At 51.5% G+C, this 17,574-nt stretch overlaps 1 protein-coding gene across 1 annotated transcript in view; it reads left to right on the top strand.

Annotated features, from left to right (window-relative positions):
- Positions 1-9,422: 9,422 nt before the first annotated feature.
- Ppm1f (protein phosphatase, Mg2+/Mn2+ dependent, 1F) overlaps positions 9,423-17,574 on the top strand; it is a gene marked incomplete at its 5' end in the record, with an annotated part of 22,752 nt that continues 14,600 nt past the window's right edge. Inside the window, 2 exons of the mRNA XM_013517654.1 lie at positions 9,423-9,679; positions 13,751-13,896. Of these exons, the coding sequence (XP_013373108.1) occupies positions 9,423-9,679; positions 13,751-13,896 (403 nt within the window). The remainder of the gene's footprint in view (positions 9,680-13,750; positions 13,897-17,574) is intronic.

Below are 17,574 nucleotides of genomic sequence, written 5' to 3' on the forward strand. Positions count from 1 at the left end.
CCTTTCACTAGTATAGCAACACCAGAGGATTCCTGTGTCCCCGCAAACTTATGGGGCTCCCTCCTCTCTGTAGCACCCCTCCATTCTGTGTGTGTCCAAAGTGCTTCCTGCTTTACCCATAGTGCCTGCAAGTGAAACCATAAGATCTGGAGTCACAAGGAATAGAGCCAGCCCGCAGCTCACGTCTTCTCTCCGTGTGCATACAGTAACAGTAATGGTGTGTACACGCAGGCAGCAGTCTGATGCTATAAGGACAGTGGGCGTCCATAGCCCATTGGTCCAGGCATCATAGGAGAGAAGCCTATGGCAGAACAGATAAGGATCTGAGGAGAGCTATAGAGAAACAGTAATCCACACAGTCACAGCAGCCCTCAGGAACCCCTGCCCTGACCCTAGAGAGCCAACAGTGGGATTTCCTGAAACAGTGTGGGAAACGACTCCAGAAGTTGAAAGAAAATGGGCAGTGAGAGGGAGAGGTGTCACTCTAGGAAGGCTTCCCCTGAGCACAGGCTCCCAGGTAAGCTGTGAGCAGTTGATGGTGTGGTATGTCTCAAAGGTACAAGCTTTGTGAAGAAAGGCACACTGACAGCTTCTGCTCTGGCCCCGCCCACTCCAGTCCTATTCTAGAGCCTGACAGAGCTACTTCTGTTTGTGGGTAGAGTCTCTGACACAGGGCTGACTTTGCTTTTCCACCCACATGGCCATTTGTGAGTGTGGACCTGACCTATTCTCCACAAGAATGCAACCTGGGGTCCTGATACCCCAGAATCCTTCCAGGACCAGCCCAGTTATAAGGGTAGTTGGCCTACTTTAAACCCATACCAACCATTTCATCCCTACCAGGATTCTGCACTGAGATTTCAGCTAATCATAAAGGGGGCTAATCATAAAGTGTCCCTTTATTTTTCTCTGCAACTGTCCCTTATACCTGAGTTTCCCTCACAGATCCTTTATCCTTTGAAACTGGATTCTGCACTCCTGGTCCCTTTATATAATACCACCCAGTGGAGTCCAACCCATGGCCTCTGCTAGCCTGGCCTCTGGGAGCAATGAGGATGAGGAAGGGAAGATAGCCTAAAGCCAGAAGTGTTTTCTTGGCAGCATGCTCCTTGGGACCATCCCTCCTGCCCTGGAGGATGCAGAGGACAGTGGCTGTGGGGCCACTGCGGGAGCTATGTGCAGAACCTCATAGCAGCCCTCCCTCCCCAGCTTTGTACATGGCTTCCAGTGGCAGGGCTGGTTGTCTAGCTGACTTGCCTGGACACAAACTGTTGCCCTTTGCAGACTTCATATGTTACCTTGAGATCATGATGCGCATTGCACTAGGTAGGTGTGTGTGTGCGTGTACGCACTTACATGCCGCTGAGTAACCCAGGGTGCAGGAGAGGAGCGGCGCTGATGTGCAGCTACACACTCACTTCCCTTCCATTCCCTATGAGGAAACCAGCAGTTAAGGGAGACTCAAGAGTCTCCTCTAGAAGGTACAGTGCTGGTGGGCACCCCATCACAAGTATCCTGGAAAGTCAGGAGTAAGGGCTTTGCAATTCCTGAAGTCACAGGCATCACCAATAGTTGGAACGCCCAAGAGTGATATAACCCTCATTAAGATGAGTCTGGAAATATAGGTGAAGAGATGAAGGTGTTTTTATCAACCTGTAGGTGGCTGAGGTTTTTGTGGGGCAGGAGCAGAAGATTCAGAGCAAACTTCCAAAACGAGATCTTTCGGGACTAGGAGAGTTCAGTTAGAGGACGGAGGTAGGAGGATGTTATGGTTTATGTCTAGATGTCCCCCCCAAATCCTCATCTGCTCGCAGGTGGGGCTTTATGGAGGTGACTGGGTCATGGTGTGTGGTACTATTGGATTAGTCCAATGATAGGTTAGTAGCTGAGTATGGTGTTGAGAGGTTAAGACTGTTGGGAAGAGTTGGGTCACTATATACAAGTACACATATCCCTCCTGCCTTGCGCGTGCTGCCCTCTGCCGGTCACACCATGAACTGTTTCCCTCTGCCATGCCACTCTGCCTTGGAACCAGTCAACCATAGCCTGAAACCTCTACAAAATGTGAGGTGAAACAAACCTTTCCTTCTTTAACTTGCGGGTGTTAGGTATTTTGTCCCAGCAATGAGAGAGTTACTAACACAGGAAGACCCAGGGCTGAGCATTCTCACGGCCCCTGGCTCTTGCTCTAGCTAAGGGCACAGCCTTAGGAGAGAAGCAGGGACTCTGTGGCCAGTGGGGTGGGTGATACAAAGTCCCTTTCACAATAATGAAAGCTAGGCACTGAAGCACAATGGAATACAGACAGTGAGGTGTTGACAGAAGCCTCAGGGCTTCTGTCACAGGCCCTGTGTGAGTAATGTCACAGGCCCTTCCTTGGTGTAGAGCCCAAGTGGGGTGAGTTCGCAGTGACTGCTTAGCTTTGCAATCATTCTCTCAACTCCCAACCTCAGATGGAATTGGTACTCAAGAGCCCTCTGAAATAGTTTGGTTGGTTTTGTCCTTATTTTTCTGGCAAAGAAATAGATTTGGGTGAAGTTTATAAGTAGCCTCAAGACTTGCTCAACGTTCCTGCATTGACAGGGCTCTAGGATGGGGTAAGTAGGAGAGTGGGTGAGCCAGGAGCCTGCCCCCTGCCTGAACGCCCCCTGCCTGAACGCCCACTGCCTGACAGACCCACCCCGAACCCCAGATGATTTCCTTTCCTGGCTAGGTGTCCAGGTTCCTGGCTTTGCCAAAATCTCCCAACTAGTGAAGTGTCCCCAAGTTCTTAATTCATGGGAAGGACACAGGCCAATGTGGTCCTGTAAGTCAGGTGCACAAGACTCTTGAGGACTTGGTCTCCATAGTGAAATTAAAGCCAGATGTAGCACACACCAATAATCCTAGCACTTGAGGAGGCTGAGGCAGGAGGATCATAAATTCTAGCCCAGCCTGGACAATTTAGTGAGTTAGAGAATCACCATTTCAAAACATTTTTTAAAAAAAGGGCTATGGATGTAGCTCAATATTAAGATTGCCAAAAGCTTTTTAAAATAAAAAATCTAATTATGCTTTATACCTGCACTGGTATGGAGATGAATATATTAATATTATACATTAAAATATTTTCTTTCACCTAAAAGTTTATTTCTTCCTGGCTTTCAAGGAATACACTTTTGTAAGCCTCCATGGTGGAAGAAATGACCCCCCCCCAAAATATCCATGTCCTTGTACCCAGAACCTGTGCCAGTATTAGGTTATACAGCCAAGGGAAACTAAGGTAGTTAATCACCTCACTTTAAAATACACAGTTGCCTGGATGCGGGTGGACCCAATGTTATCACAAGGGCCTTTAGAAGTAGCAGAGGGGATCAGAAAAGGGAACCAGAGAGATAACAGCAAAAGAAGGGCTTGACTGGCCTTTGCTAGCTTTGCAGATAGAGGAAAGGACACCAAGCCAAGGAACACTGGCAGTCTCAGAAGCTGGAAAGAGGAAGGGAAAGGTTCTCCCGTACAGCCCTAGAAAGGCGAATACCTTATTGACACCTGGATCTCAGTCCATAGAGACCATAGAGACTTTTGACCTCCGAAAGTGTGAGATAATAAATCTCTGTTGTTCTAAGTCTCTCATTTTGTGGACCCCCTAAAGTATGGTCTCCACAGTACTGTGCCTCCTGCCCCACTGGATGGTTTGCATCCCTGCTCTGCCACATATCGGACGAATTGCTTAAGTCCCTGGGTACTGGTACCTGTGAGGTAAAGATTGTTTTCCCCAACTATGCAAGGCTGGAAGACCGAGGCATATATCATTAGTCAATGGGGCGCAAGTGTCCGCCTAAAATAAAAAAATCGCAGCTGCGGGACGCGAGGCCGCCAGAGGGCAGTAGAAATTCGGCCCCACCCGTGGGAGGCCTGACTGCGCCTGCGCAGCGCCCGCTGCGGCCCGGGACGGGAAGTGGGCGGAACCGGCCCGGAGCTGCTTGCTGGGCGCGGAGCGGCTAGGTGGCAGGTGAGGCCCGCGGGGACCTGGGGGTGGAGAAGCCCCGGAAGCAGGATTGGGACGCTGACGGGCCAGAGGTGACGACCAGGTGAGGGCCTAGGGTGCACAAGGGTAAAGTGGAGCTCAGGAACCAGAAGGGAGGAATAGGGGGTCTGCGGAAGCTCGGAGGCCGAGCTGAGGCTCAGATGCAGGCAGCCTAGGGTGGAATGGGTGCTGAAGAGCGGAGGAGCAGCTGGGGGCCCTGGAGAACCCGAGGCGTGGAATCAAGGGGCTGCAGAGCTAGAGGCGTGGAACTGGGGAGGGGTTCCTTTGGGTTGGCGGGGGTGTGGCCGAGCCGAGGGCCTTGTGGGGGCCCAGGGCTGTGAGGCAGAACCGGGTGCCGAGGGGTGACACACCCACATTTGTAAGGCGCCAGCCTATCCCACTCCCCAGGAACAAGTGGGTCGGGCCCAGCGCCTTCCCCGCTAACCCCACCGTGCAGGCCCCTTTGTGGGGCCACAGCGTTTAGCCTGAGTGCACCCACCTGTGGCTCCGCGGCCGGGGGGAGGGTGGTGGTTAAGGTGAGTGTCTCAGTTAAAGCAGAGTTTGGGCTACAGCTGCATCAGCTAAATTGTGTAAATTACAGCTTCAGGCATGGAGACCTTGGGCACCACCCCTGCAGCTAGTTGATCCCGGGCAAGCCCCTTCACCTCTCTGTGCAATAGGGAGAAACAGTACCTGCCTGTGGGAATTTTTGCACAGGGCCCAACACAGTGGACTGCATCAAAGCCTTACACCCCGTGGTCCCCCTAGTGACACATCCTCATGGCATTCCCTGGAACAAGCTCTGTGGGCTGAGGTATGCTTCCATCTCAGGGGATAGTGTAAGGCTGGCAGCCACTCTGAGGCCATCTCTAGCTCATTTCTGTTTGTTTATGCCCATATCCGTACTATTGTCAATTTTGATTTTTCCTCCTACATCCAGTTGAGGTGGAAGTGGCAAAGTCACAGGGCATCAGAAGACCCCGATTGAGTCCTGCTTTGCCATTTCCTACTCCTGTAATCTTAGGTGCCCGCCCCCTCTTGTAACTGTTAGCATAGTTGTGAAAGGTAAGAGTGTTCTGATGGTATCTGTCAGTATAGTCGTGAGTGGTAAATAGAATAACTGTTTTGAAAGCTGTAAATTGTTCATTTGTGGAATTCCTTTGAGATGTCACAGAAAGCCAGCCTTGTCCTTCAGACCTGTATCTTCTCACTGTAGTGGGAGAACCCTTTAGTGTTCTCCCTGAAGGTGCCAGGCCTCAGGCAACACATCTCAGCCCATGATGGCAACTTCCTCTTCTCTGCGTCCCCACACTTACCACCTGCTGAACACAAACGGTCAGGGTGGATTCCCTGACCACAGTGAGCTTGGGACCCTTCAACAAAAGAAACCCTGTAAAAAGGAGAGCAGTTGAACAACAGTGAGAATGTGCTTAATACCACAGAGCTATACATTAAAAAGAATTTTTTTAAATTGTCTTTTAGAGACAGGGTCTCAATATGCAGTTCAGGCTGGCCTTGATCTCACTTTGTAGCCCAGACTGGTCTCAAACTTGCAACGATCCTCCTGCCTCAGCCTCCCGAGTGCTGGGATTACAGGCGTGTGCCACCAGGCCTGGTCTAAAAATCGTTAAAGTTAGGGATTGGGAGCGTCACTAGCTCAGGTAGAACTTATGCTTAGCATGCACAATTCCCAGCACTGAAAAAAACAAAAGGTTAATGTGAATGATAAATTTTGTGTTACATGTATTTTATCACAACAATATGTGTGTGTGTGTGTGTGTGTGTAGGTTTAAACCAAGCTATTCCTAATGGTTATTTATGAGTAAAGAAATAAGATCCTCCATTGGTAGGGAAAAAAAGTTAGCATTGAGTACAGTGCTTTCCTAACAACAGTTTTAAGGATTGCTGGTGTTTTTGGTTTTTTAAACTGGGGTTCTGAAATAAAACTCAACAGATATTTTCTCTGTGCCACCTAGGGAAAATGCAGTCTTACAGATATCCTTTAGTTGGGCTTTTGCATCAAAACTGGTAAACAAAAGGAAAATAAATATTTCAAATTAAGCACAGAGCTGAGGAAAGCAGCTTGCTAGACCCTGAAGGTGGGAAAATGTCAGCAGAGCCTTATAGGTCAGAGTTCTCAGGTGGGGCAGCAAAGCACAAGAGCAGGAAGGTGGGAGCTGCCCTAGGGTATTGGGCACAGAAAATAAAAGGAGCCTGAAGAGAGCTGAATCTGGGAGTTGGTGACCAGTGAGGGCCAGGCACAGGAAGGAGTCAGATCAGCTTCCAGGGTTTGTCACAGTTAGAGCCAGGTTCCCCAGCATGAGCCCTACCTAAGGAATTTGGGCAAGTCGCAGCCCTTATGCTATAGCCCGCACTTGTAAAATGGAGAAAACCACAGCGAAGTTTTCAGGAGGTTAACAGCGGTAACAGGAAGAGTGCTGGGAGCAGTGCTGGCAGCCCCAGGCCCTGGCGGATATTAGCTGGCAGCACCATCCGCCGTACCTTGTGGCTGCCAACTGATGAGTAGTGTAGAGGGGCACTGTTCTGGGAGCTGGGAGGAACCAGCCAGGGGTCCCATTCGGCAGGTACCTCTGAGGTTGGGAGCCCAGAGTCCCTCCTGTGCCCCTCACCCCATCCTTGGCGACTTGCACAGACTCCTGCACACAACCTTCCCGCTGGTGACACCGGTGAGTCAGGACAACCTTGCAACAGAACGGCCCCACCTCTCCCCACCAACCTCGTCCTGTGGCTACCTGTCAGCCAGGTACCACCTGCCTCCTGAGACTGTCTCTTCCAGTGACCCCAAAAGAACTCACCACCCAGGCGCTGTCCCCTACCCATCCAGGCGCTCTTAGGGCTCCTGGTTCCCCCTTTGAACAGGTCAGGATTTCTCCCACTGCTGTGTGCCTTTCTTTCTAGGTTGTGAACTTCCAAAGGCAGGGATGATTTTGCTCTTGTTGGTGTGGCATGCATCAGACTCAGGAGTTGAATGGGGTGGGGGCAAGGAAGGAAATTATCCTTGTCCTTCAACCTGTCTGGGTCCCAGGAAGGAAAACTATCCTAGTTTTTCTCACCTCTGGCCCAAGCTGGGTGATGTAGAAGTGAATCTCAGTGGTCTCCAGCAAGCAGGTTAGGTTCTGGGCACTCGGCCTTTCTAACAAAAGTGGGCATTTGGCACGCAGTCTGACCCCTCTGCAGATGCAGGCAGAGCTCTGTGTGCACGCATCATGGTGTCGCACTGTGCTGCCTCTCCGCCCCCCTCCACGTCCCACTCAGCGCTTGTGGTACGAATGGCAGTTGGGGCCCATGCCAGGCCCTGGGCTCAGGACAGTAGGCACAGGGGACAGTATGGCAGGGCACAGAATGGGCTTGCTAGAGTTAGGGTCTGTAGTGCTGTAGTGTGGCGCAGAGTGCCTCCAACCTCAGGGGAACCAGGTACAGGAAACTGGCCAGGAGGCAAGAAGAGAATGCTCAGAGAGTATCCCCAACAAGGAGCCTGGAAGGTGGAGGGCCTTGAATTCTGTACTTGAAAGTACAGAATTTGCTGTGGGCCGAGGGTTCTCCAACTGTGTTGTGTGGCGTGAGCATGCTGTCCTTCCATTTCAGCCCTGATCATAAATTTACTGCGAGCGCATTTAGCACAGCTGGAGATTTCAGTGCCTCTACATCATTTAGAGCTGCATGGGGGCCAGGCCTGTTCCAAGCTCTTGCTTGGGGCCACCACTGTGCTACTCAGTTACTCACAGCTCTAGGAGGCCAGAGCAGCTCACAAACCAAGGAGGTGGCTTGGTCCTGAGCTTGCTGGAAAATTCACTCCATCTCCTTGCTTTCTCCTGGGCGTAATCAGCCAGGCTCCGCAGCTCTGCTGGTCTGCACTGGCACGCCCCGCCTTTCCTCCCTCCGTCTCCCACCCCAGCTCCCAGCCTACTCTCAATGCTCCATTTCACAAGGTCTTACTTTGTGGTTAGAGTATAAGTGCTGCTCCCATCTGCTTTTTCTTTCTGTGCTTTACATTCTTCTTTTTTTTAAACCTACTTGCCTTTTGTAACCCAGGCAACGAGTTTTATTTACTTGGACTTGTACGTAAATATGGAAGTGGAATTTAAGTCTAGCCCCATAACTATCAATAACAGGTGTCTCTATTTCTACATCTTTTGTATGTTATGTATTTTTATTTATTTAAAACAAATTAACTTTTGATTTCTGTCTATGAAAGAAGGGAGAAGTTTTATTACTTTAATTTATCACACTTTACTCTGTGTGTTTTGAGACAGGGTTTCTCACTGTGTAGCCCAGGCTGGCCTCGAACTTGAGGCGATCCTCCTGACTCAGCCTCCCAAGTACTGGGATTGCAGGCATGCGCCACCACGCCCCAGTTTACCCTTTTCTCTTTATACCCCATCCTTCACTGATTTGACGTGGTGTTGGGACCCTTCCCTCATCTATCCAGTGGTACCTCTCCTCCAACCAGAGCTTAGGAGACCTGAGCCATTCTAAATTCATGACTCACTCCTACTAGAGAGCATTGACCAGGCTGGACCACATCCTAGAGTGTACTACCCAGTCCAGGCTAGCCTTCTCTGTCTCTCTTGCTCACCTTTTGGGCAGCCCTGGGGTTTCCAAGGAGCGCTTCTTGCTCCCACTTTGGACCATCTCCCACATCCCCTTGGACTAACTGCTCTTACACGATGTTCCCCTAAACCAGTGATGGCAGACCTTATAGAGACGAACACCCAAACTGCAACCCAGGCCCACTTATTTATCGCAAAGGGCCGGTGTTACAATTGAACCTGAATACTGAGGTTTTTGTTTTGAAGGAACGACTGTTATCCGATGCTAGGCACTGTTGTGGCGACTTGGCTTGAGTGCTGACAGAGAAGGCTGTGTGTGCCCACCGCGGCCTGTGTGCCATAGGTTCACTGCCTATTGGCTCCAGCAAATGTCCCTTCTCCTGTTTGGTCACCATCTGTAAGCGCACAAACCTGATGACATCACTTCTTCCATCCAGAACCCTTCTGGCTGCTAGGGAGACGTGGTCAGGTCCGGTCTGTCGCCTGCCTCTGTGGCCTGGCCCTGGGTCCTTCCGCTGTCTGCATCTGGCCACACCAGCCACCCTCGGCTGGGACTGCATCTTCCTCTGTCCCATCTCCAAAATGTCCACATGGCTGCTGTCCCCAGATTCATCTCCTGAGGCTGCTTCTCCAGGCACTATCATGTCCCCACTTGGACCCGTGTTAGGACACTACCTGGGGTTGTCATTCTACTTTGTCCTCCCTAAACTGTGAGGCCCAGGACTTGGTGAGATGCCTGCTTAACATCGCTCGCAGGTAAAGGAGACAAAGCAGCACTTGCACTCCACGTTGGAGGGCGCCTATTGCCCTGTGATCTCACCGTCTCTCCCCAGAGTGAAGACTGACTGGAGACTGCCCCATCCTGGTCCCAGCTGCATGCTCCCCGGGATGCTCTGAGCGTCTCCTCTGGAGCCCCACAGAACAGCAGCCAGATGGCCTGTGACTCAAAAATCCCAGACTTCCTGGATGCGTTTCTCCGAGACTTCCCAGCCCCGCTGAACCCGGAGAGCCCCTTGCCATGGAAGCCCTGGGGAGCAGTGCTGAGCCAGGAGGAGGTGGAGGGTGAGCTGGTGGAGCTGGCGATGGACTTCCTGAGCAGCAGGTAGGTCTGTGCTACCTGGGAGAGCTGGAGACTGGACTCCAGCAGAAGGGGCACATGGCACTCACCCTGTGTATATGGGAGCAGGCCCTGCCAAGTGCACGGGCCACGCACTGTGGCTTGTGACACATAGCCGTATGGCTCAGGAAGCAGTGCTCTGTGACCATGCTCCACAAGGTAGGAGACGTGTGCAAAGGGTATGGCTGGTGGGTTTGAGAGAAATGTAGAGACAGGTGGTGCAAAGTGAATCAGTCCGCTGGGGCGGGGCAGAGCAGCCACGCTGGGTGTGGGAGGGAGTGAAGGGCCTGCGCCTGCCTTCTGGAGAGGAGACAGCCGCAAAACAGTGGCACTTAAGGGAGTTGAGGGAATTCTAGGTGGGGGACAGCAGTCACTGGGCCTTCCATGGAGGTGACAAGGAGCTGTCATTGCCTTTGGGGAGTCCGGGGTATCAAGGAGGAAAGCCAGGTCAGGAGGATTTTAGTGGGCTGATGAGGGAATGTGGCTTGAGCTGGGGCATCAATAGGAGGCCAGGGGTTTGCAAGCCTCTGAGCTGAGGCATCAGGGCGGGAGGGGGACAAGCCACAGTGCAGGGCCTGGATGAGGCCTTCGGTTCCCCAGGAGGTGGGGAGTCTGGATGGCGAGGGCTGGCTTTGCTCTACAGCAGTGAGCGGGAAGGGCTGGAGCACGAAAAGTGTTGGCAGTGACCAGCAGCAGCAGGTGCCCTGGGAAGGCTGAGCAGGAACTGGGGTTCTGATGGGGGATATGCAGGGGCTACACAGCCTTGGGCCCCAGTGGGTTTTAGACATGCTGAGGGAGAACCAGAGCTTGTTTGACGTGGATGTCAGTGGTAAGAAATGGGTGAGGGACCAAAACTCCCCTTCGGTCTGAAGCTGGAGCGGGTGGCACAGAGCTCCCAGAGCAGGGGCGCTCCTTAGGCCCTTATATCCATCCTCCTTAACACATGTTAAAATGTGTTAATTAATAGAGTATTTTAAGGTCTTCTTTTTCCCAGCCATCCTAGTGGATTTGTCATCTTAGTTCTTTTCTAGTGTTGTTGTCCCTTATGCAGACGTGCACATTCACGGGCGCAGTCATTACTTGGGGGCTGTCCACGAGCTCCCACCACTCATGCACACGCGCAGCAGCTCTCTCTCAAGACCTCCTTCATGCTGGGCTTCTGCCCGTACTGCCCAGGAGGAAGCTCTTGGATATAAAGGGCTTCGAGTCTGCAGCCCCATGGCCCTTTTTCAGATTTCAGATGGCATCGTCCGAGCCTGTGGAAGTCAGATCATTGAGCTCGAGGGTGTGCTACTGTTCTGTCCTGTCTTCCTCTCTTACCAGTGGCAGTTTCACTGCCGTATCATTTGTCCCCGAGTAGTGCATACCTTCCCCTGGAATTTAGATGCAGTTTTCATCTCTGCTGCTAGACTCTAACCCCCAAGGTGGATGGACTGGTTTTTTTGAGTGCCTGCGCCAGTTCCCCAGAGCACCCTCCAGGCAAGTTCGGGAACCCCACCCCACAGGGACCAGAATCAGCATTGACTTTCATAATGCATCCACTCAGGATCGAGGGGTTCCAGGGCGTCTGCATGGGCACGCCCCTTGGATGAGATAGGAGGCATGTCCAGGAAGGGGAAGCAGGTGGCCAGTGGCCAGCCATTGTCTGGTTTCCCCCACCAGAAGCTGCCTCCCTGCCCCCAGCAGTAGCAGCGGGCGGCAGGAAGCCGAAGCATGACCTCACCAGGACTGGGCAGCCTAGGCATCCCTCTCCTGCCGGGAAAAGGGAAAACCCAGAGCCCGGCAGGAAACCCCCAAACGGCAGAGGAACTCATTTCTCATGTCTTGGATGGATTGTTTGACTGAGGGGGGTGCTTGTTTTGTGGGGCTGGAGGTCAACCCCAAGCTCTTGAGCGCACGAGTGCTCCACCCCCAGCTCTGCATTAAATTTCAATCTTCTATTGCCTGGTTGTTTTTCAAGTTGGTTCCAGCAACTTCTCCCTGAGTGACCCTCTTATTTAAAAAAACAAAACAAAACAAAACAACCCAAGAGTTCTAAAGACCATCAGTAGATGCCTGAGGTGCTCAGCCCCTACAGGTTAGGACCCGTCAGCCAGGCTGCCGGGAGGGTCTTGTCCTCAGGTTAAACCTGGGTCAGCCCTGCAGAGACTCACTGAGCTGTGCCTGGGGATGGGCACACAGAGGTGGATGCACGTCCTCCAGCTTCTGGGGTTCCCCAGTGGGCGGAGAGGCAGATTCTGGGAATCAAGATACATCGTAGAGACTGTAGGGCCGCCGGGAGAGGTGATTTCTTTTACTGAGAGATCCAGTGAGGGCTTCGGTAGATGTGGAGTCCTCAACACAAAAAGCCCCAGTGTGTGTGTGTGTGTGTGTGTGTGTGTGCCGGGTGGGTGATGTCACAGAATCTCAGCCATGCTCCCCACTGGCCTGCTTAGCCACAGCCGGCCTCAGTCTCTTTCTTCTCAAAACTCTTCTTGATCTGCCACTCACCCGCCTCTGCTTGCCTACATACAGAGGCCCCTGACTGGACACTGGCATTTCTTCCCCTCCTCTGCCTTCAGCCTGCAGTGATTTCCTTGTCTGCCCCTTCTATGCCTACTTGGCTCTTCAGCTCTGTTCTCTGACCTTTGAAGCCACCCATCAAGTCTCACTTCTCATAACTTTTCCTCCATGGCCTCAGGCAGGACACCCTCACGGTTGGTCTCCACTTTTCCAGCTGCTTCCTGGTCCTCCTCCTGAGTGGGAGAGCTCCTGCTGACCCTCACCCCCATTTACCCCACGGCTCCATCTCCCGCCAGGCCATGTTCCCATAGCTCTCCAGGCCTCTGGGGCTCAGCAGAACCTGAGAACCCTTGGCATAGAACGTGTTGCCCTGTCCCAGGCAGGTTAGTTAAGGTATCTACCACCACCCCCAGCTATTCAGAATAGAAACTTCGTCTGTCCCTGTTCCTCTTGCCCCACTCCTGATCAGCCTGCCCAGTGCAGCTCTCTCTGTCCCCTCTGGCCCATCCCCATGGCCCTTTGCTCAGCTCTGGCCTTGACCTCTTCTGGACTGTGGTCAGCACCTTCCCACCGGCATTTACCCCTCAGCTCACCCTCTACACCAAAAGGTATAAGATGTCAATCCAGTCATACCATGTCTTTCTTCCAAACGGACCAAATCATTGGCTCCTGATGGCCACCAAGCCTGCCTGCCCCATATTCCCATCACCCCTGCCCTCGCTGCCCAGGGGCCCTGGCTTATCCTTTACAATACATGGCTTATCTTTGATAACAGTGCCTGGGTCCCATGCTCCCTGAATCAGCCTCCTAAGACTGTTGCACCCACACATCACAGACCATGAAGCTTAAAGAGCAGAGACTGATTCTCATTGGAGGCTAGAAGTCTGAGGTGAAGGTACCGGCAGGGCGGGTTTCGTCTGGCAGTTCTCAGACAGTACTTGGCATCCTCACTTTGTAGGCTCATTGTCTACATTTCTGGCTTATTTTTACAATGCTTTCTCCCAGTGTACCTGTCTGTGTCCAGATTTCCCCTTTTTCATCCCCGGTCATCGAAGTAGGGGCTCATCCTGTTCCAAGGGAACCTCACTAACTAATTCCATCCACATTGTCTCTGTTTCCAAGAAAGGTCCCAGTCTGAGGTACTGAGGGCAAGGGTTTCAACATACGAGTAGAGAGGGGCACCATTCAGCTCATAACATGCCTTGGGGTTCACCAGCTTGTGTTGGTGACTCAGTGTTCTCTCCTGTGGACACAGACCATCAGCTTGAATGTCAGTGTGCGCAGCCGCTGAGGGTCCCATGTCTTGGTGGCGCCCCTTCCTCCCCAGCCCCGGCATTGCAGTTGGTCCAGCCGGGTCCCAGTGGAAGAGGCCTATCTGCCTCCCCTGAGTTATATATGAATGACCCATAAGGAGAAAGGGTACCCAGCTCATTGTGACCCCGGCAGGGTGTGAGCCATGACTTCTTTCTCTCCAGAACTTTCTGGTTGGGGAGTGCCAGATACCAGCTCCTGCTGGGGGATCACCCAGGCCTCACTTCTCACTCTTATCCCTAGGAATGCCCCACTGCCACTTGCTGCAGCTCTGACCCACGAGGCCATTTCCCAGATGCTACAGACTGACCTTTCGGAATTTAGGAAGTTGCCCAGCCAAGAAGAGGAGGCAGGGGAGGACAAGGAGGAAGAGAAGGCCACAGAAACCTGTGAGTTCTCTACCTAGCAGGTGACAGACTAAAGGTGACAATGTGGGGAGTATGTTGAGCAGGGCCAAAAAGGAGTTGGTGTCAGGGCACTTGCCCATCGGGAGTGGTAGGATCAAGTTATAGAGACATGTATCATGGCAGCACGTAGCCAGGAACGGGGACTGTGGCCTTCGGTGCCCAGCTTAGGGTCAGCCGGTGCATGCCAGGCTCCCTCCTGGGTCCCGTCTCCCTGAAGTTTCAGAACAGCCCTTGGAAATAACCGAAGCTTGTCCTGTTTTACACATGAGGAATCCAAGGTGCTCACTCACTGTCAGGCAGCCAAGTGGAAATGCATTTGCTGTCGTCCCTCAGCTAGCATGAGGTCAGTCAACAGGGTGACACATCAGCCTGTGCACGGGGTCAACATCATGTCCAGATGGTAGAAAACACAGTAGAGCATGGACCCCTTTTCTTGACTCACCAGGTGGGGACCTCATTAGCGTGAGGTACTCAGAGTGTCCTTGAGGTTCACAGGGTGGCAGTGATGAGTGCTGGTCTGTCAGCCCACTTTAGGAGCAGCCATCATGGGGGCCAAGGCCCTGAAACAGCCCTGCATGATCAGAGGAGCCCAAAAATAATCACTGAGAGGCCTGCAAAGCTATTTGACAGCCTGCTCATGAAAATGCAGGGCTTGTATCCAGGGTAGTGGCACATACCTGTAATCCTACCTGCTTGGAAGGCTGAGGCAGGAGGATCATGAGTTGAAGGCCAGGCAGAGCAACTTAGCAAGACCTGTCTCAAAATAATAAAATTTTAGGAAAGGTGTGCAAAGGCTCTGAGTTCAGTTCTTCACTACCCCATCAAAGTGGGCTCTTACCTAATTTCATAATTTTCTTTCCTTTTTCTTTTATTTTAAAGAGAAATAATAACAACAACAACAAAGACAAAAACAAAACAACACAAAAACAATACAGGATTTCAAAACAAGATGATAGGAATTAACAATGGTTGTTATATTTACATATTGTTATCTTCAGCGAAGTTGCTCAAATTACCAGATGTAAGAATGCAAGATTGGTCAAACAATTAAAGAGAATAAAAAGTAATAAAAAAAATTAGAAACGATAGAGCGGTCATGGTGGCGCACGCCTGTAATCCCAGCACTTGGGAGGGTGAGGCAGGAGGATCCTTGTGAGTTCAAGACCAGCCTGGGCTACAAAGTGAGCTCAAGGCCAGCCTGAACTGCATAGCGAGACCTGTCTCAGAAAAAAAGAAACCAGACAGAGCTTCACTAAACAAGATGGTAGGAATTCAAAAATGGTTGTTATAGTGCATATTGTTGTCTTCAAATAAATTTTTTTTCATGACCAATTTTGCATGCTTATATCTGGTAATTCTTTTTTTTTAATAATTGTTTTTTATTGTATCTTGCCAAAGTGTTGGTTCATGTTAGACCCAAAGAGCCCTTGGCCAGGCAGGAGACAAAGTGACAGGCCACTGGGAGGTGTCAAGGGATCTGTGCAGCTTGTTTTCCAGCGGGAGGTTTGCCTCTGCCTAGCCATGCAGGCGGCAAGAAGTTGATTTCCCTTCCTTTGCCATTTCCTTTCTGACTGCGTTACTTTACAGCATTAGTGCAAACATGTAGGGAAAAGGCAGGAGCGAGGAGGAAGAAAAAAAAAACTACATGAAGCCTCTAGCATCAGTGGCTGCCGGGCTGTTCCTCCCTGCTTCCTGGTCCCCTGCTCGCTGGCTCCCCGCCTGCCTTCCATCCGTGCACAGCCTTGTCTTCCTGTCTGGGAGACAGTTGTCCTCTGTAACAGGCAGCCATTGTTCTCTGCAAAGCCAGCAGGCATCCGCCTGGTGGCAGCTGCCACTAAAGGAGTATACCCTCCGCCCCCACCCTACCCTGGCTTATTTCTCGGCCTGGCCAGGCAGGAGACAGCGCCAGCTGCTGGTAGGAAGAAGAACTGGTTCACCTTGCTGAGCCTTACATCTTGGGCCTGTGAAGGAAGGAGGGGGCCCAGCCAGAAGAAAATCACAGCCTGCCCGGTGTGTCCCAGAGCAGGACCGTGCAAGTCTAGGGTAGTGACATGGATCACTCATGGCACCAGAGCATAGCAAACTGTCATCTCCCAACCATCCTTGCAAAATCACTCTGAGGCAAGCAGGCTTTGTGGACTCTCCACTGCCGAAGGGTGGAGATGTGACAGAAACATTTCTGTGCCTACCAGCCAGTCCCTCCCAAAACTCGAGGAGCAGTTGCTAAGGGCGTGGGACTGTGGCCCTCCAAGGCAGCAGGGTCCTCCTCATTTGTAATTGCCCTTGGTTTGAGCAAGATTTAAGTTCAGACGCAAGGATGGAAATAGCAGTACAACCGAGGCAAGAAGGGAAAAGGCGGCAGGACCTGGTGAGGGCCTCAGGCCTGATAAGCACCAGCAGTTTCCGGGAATAAAAAGGAGCTGGAGCAGCTTTCCAGGCAGTTTTCTGAGCACAGCTCCAACAGAGAAGGGAGAGGAGGGCAGGAGGCAGCACGGGAGGACTGGCACAAAGAGGATCCTCCACGGGGTGGGGAGCAGTCATCCGGAGCTGGGTTCTCCTGTGTTTGGCCCCAGCTTCTCCACCCTCAGACCCTTCGCCTGGCTCTGCCCGTCCCGCAGCGATTGAATGGGTCTCTGTCCTCGGTGTGCTGGCAGCAGCCAACCGTAGACACCCTACACCCCTGCCTGCGTACCACCTCCTCTGCTCACAGGCTCCTGGTTCTTCCTTTGTAGCCCCCTCTGGCCTCTGCTTTTCTCCGTTCTGCCAGGAGCATTTCCTTCTCCCAATTTCCCACGTCCTTTGGGTGTGCCCAGCAGCTCAGAGACTCTACCCTGCTCTCAATACTTGACCTGGAACTCCTCTTTTAGGTGTGGGCTCTGACTCCCCTATATCTGCCACAGATACTTGGACTAGCTTCACTGGGACTTTTCTTTTTAAAATGAGTGCTATAGGGTGTATTATTTATTGCTACATAATAGCCCCCCAGATTGAGTAGCTTAAAAACAGCGGGCATTTATCTTCCCACAGTTTCTGTGGGTCTGGAATTCGGGAGCAGCTTAGGTAGGTGGTTCTGCCCAGGGTCTCATGAGATCATAAAATGGGGGCAACAGGGGAGAGGTTTGTCGCTTTCAGAATGGTTCAGTCACAAAGAGAGCAAGCACACAGGCCTCCTAAGATGGTGTCTGAAGCCGCACGGGGTCCCTTGCACTTTCTTCATCCATCAGATGCAGCTCACTAAGCTCTCCACTTGGGAGGGAGCTGGCTCTGGAGAAGGAGAAGCGTCAGAAAGTTCATGAATGGATTTTAAAGCTGTCACATTTGGGCAAGTATTTTTAAGGAAAATTGGGGACATATTAAAAAGTATGTGTAAGGAAAAAAATCACCCCTAGAACCAACCACTGCAGACACGGCTTGGTCATAATGCTGTTTCGCCCCCTTTTTTATGGGTCCACGTGGTTTTTGCATTTGTGATGCAATTCTGTTTATAATTTATTTGTATTTGTGATTCAATTCTGTATATAATTTTCTATCCTTTTTCACCTGAGATCAGTACATAAATGTTTTACTTGCTAGTAAACTATGTAAAAATCCATTTTCTGTTTTATCCTTTAGTTTTTTAAATTAAATTTTTGTTTTATGTATATATACACACATTCTTTT

This window comes from Chinchilla lanigera, unplaced genomic scaffold (genome assembly GCF_000276665.1).
Source record: "Chinchilla lanigera isolate Chin_1 unplaced genomic scaffold, ChiLan1.0 scaffold00041, whole genome shotgun sequence".
In the NCBI taxonomy this organism is placed as follows: Eukaryota; Metazoa; Chordata; class Mammalia; order Rodentia; family Chinchillidae; genus Chinchilla; species Chinchilla lanigera.